This window comes from Notothenia coriiceps, unplaced genomic scaffold (assembly GCF_000735185.1).
Source record: "Notothenia coriiceps isolate Sejong01 unplaced genomic scaffold, NC01 NC01_scaffold00016623, whole genome shotgun sequence".
Lineage (NCBI taxonomy): Eukaryota > Metazoa > Chordata > Actinopteri > Perciformes > Nototheniidae > Notothenia > Notothenia coriiceps.
In genome coordinates, this window is record NW_011349324.1 from 71,737 (window position 1) to 73,207 (window position 1,471).

At 45.3% G+C, this 1,471-nt stretch overlaps 2 protein-coding genes across 3 annotated transcripts in view; one reads left to right on the forward strand and one right to left on the reverse strand.

Moving 5' to 3' along the window:
* Window positions 1-1,471, forward strand: part of cplx1 (complexin 1) — a 65,286-nt gene that overhangs the window by 49,838 nt on the left and 13,977 nt on the right. The gene's annotated exons all lie outside the window — the stretch shown is intronic.
* On the reverse strand, window positions 22-1,394 carry LOC104949617 (signal transducer and activator of transcription 1-alpha/beta-like). Its single transcript, XM_010775999.1, has 7 exons — window positions 1,281-1,394; window positions 1,129-1,188; window positions 1,028-1,048; window positions 856-946; window positions 612-653; window positions 250-349; window positions 22-128 (listed from the first exon to the last, which is right to left on the reverse strand). The coding sequence occupies exons 1-7, from the start codon at window positions 1,343-1,345 to the stop codon at window positions 97-99; spliced, it is 411 nt and encodes a 136-aa protein (XP_010774301.1). The 5' UTR covers window positions 1,346-1,394; the 3' UTR covers window positions 22-96.

A 1,471-nucleotide genomic window follows, 5' to 3' on the forward strand; every position in this document is an offset into this window, starting at 1 on the left:
TGCTGTGTGTGTGTGGTGTTTACCCTTGCGGCTCAGTGGTCAGCATCGTTGCTACCAGACGGATGGAGGCCCAGCCCAGCAGCAGCCTGACAGACGTTAGCAGATGACGCACAACACCGCAGAGACATACGCCCTACAGGCAACAACAACAAAAACAACAACATCACACACACACAGGAATTCATCATGGACAGCACTTTCCCACTCAACATGAAACTGATGAGTCTGTAAGGATCCTTCTTCTAGTCTCACCTCGAGTTTCGATGTTGAGTCCCGAACTGGTTTGAGCGTGCAGCTCCGACCAAAAGGTGAGCGAGTGACAGCTCCTCTGTGACGGATCCAGGGGACCCCTACACACACACACACAACACACACACACACACACACACACACACACACACACACACACACACACACACACACACACACACACACACACACACACACACACACACACACACACACACACACACACACACACACACACACACACACACACACACACACACACACACACACACACACACACACACACACACACACACACATAAAGAAAACCTTCAAATCCAAAACCTTTGATACTTTATTTCTCTTGATGTTGTTTCTCTTACCTCGTTCGTTCGGTTGCCGGCAACTTTCTGCTCTTTCAGTTGCTGCATGAAGAAGTACAAGACGTTTTAAAACGGTTTTCTCCCCTCACCAAAGCACTCACAAATGTAGTCTTAACCTACATTACCCACTTTTATAATCATACCAGAAAATATGAATCCACTAGCTGGAATATTAACGAAACACACCCAACTTATTATTCTATTTATGGATAAAAACATTAAGTGCAAATCTATGAATCTTTACCAGATGTCTGAACTCCGCTGCCAGGCTGCCATTCGACTCCTCCATGTTCATCACTTTGGTGTTTGTTCCCAAAATATTGAACTTCCGAAACCTGACGCAACGCCAACAAGTCAATAATTATGAGTCTCAGAGAATATATTCTGATATGCGCGTAAATGGTTTTGAGACTCACCCTTTCTTCTCTGTAACATCTCTGAGAAACAGAAAGAGATCACGTATTATTATTATACCACTTTTTTAAGCAATTTATATAAACTCTTGAACTCAGCTTACTTGTCAAACATCGCCTTGACTTTGAGCTGGTAGTTAAACTCCTGCAGCTTCACCAGGAACCTGAAGCACAAAGGAAGCGTTGGTAGAAGATGGAGAGGAGGAGAGACATCAGGAAAAGAGTTGTACGTTTGTTGTTGATTTTAGATTCTTACCGTAGCTTCACTGTGAACTGGACGCCTGTTTTCAGCACCAAGGGTCTCTGTGGGTGGGTGGGCATGCAGGGCTGCCTCTCTACAACCAGAGAGCTACACACACACACACACACACACACACACACACACACACACACACACCCTACTCGTATAGCTGGGAGAGCTGTAGCTCACCAGTAGAGCCTTTAGAC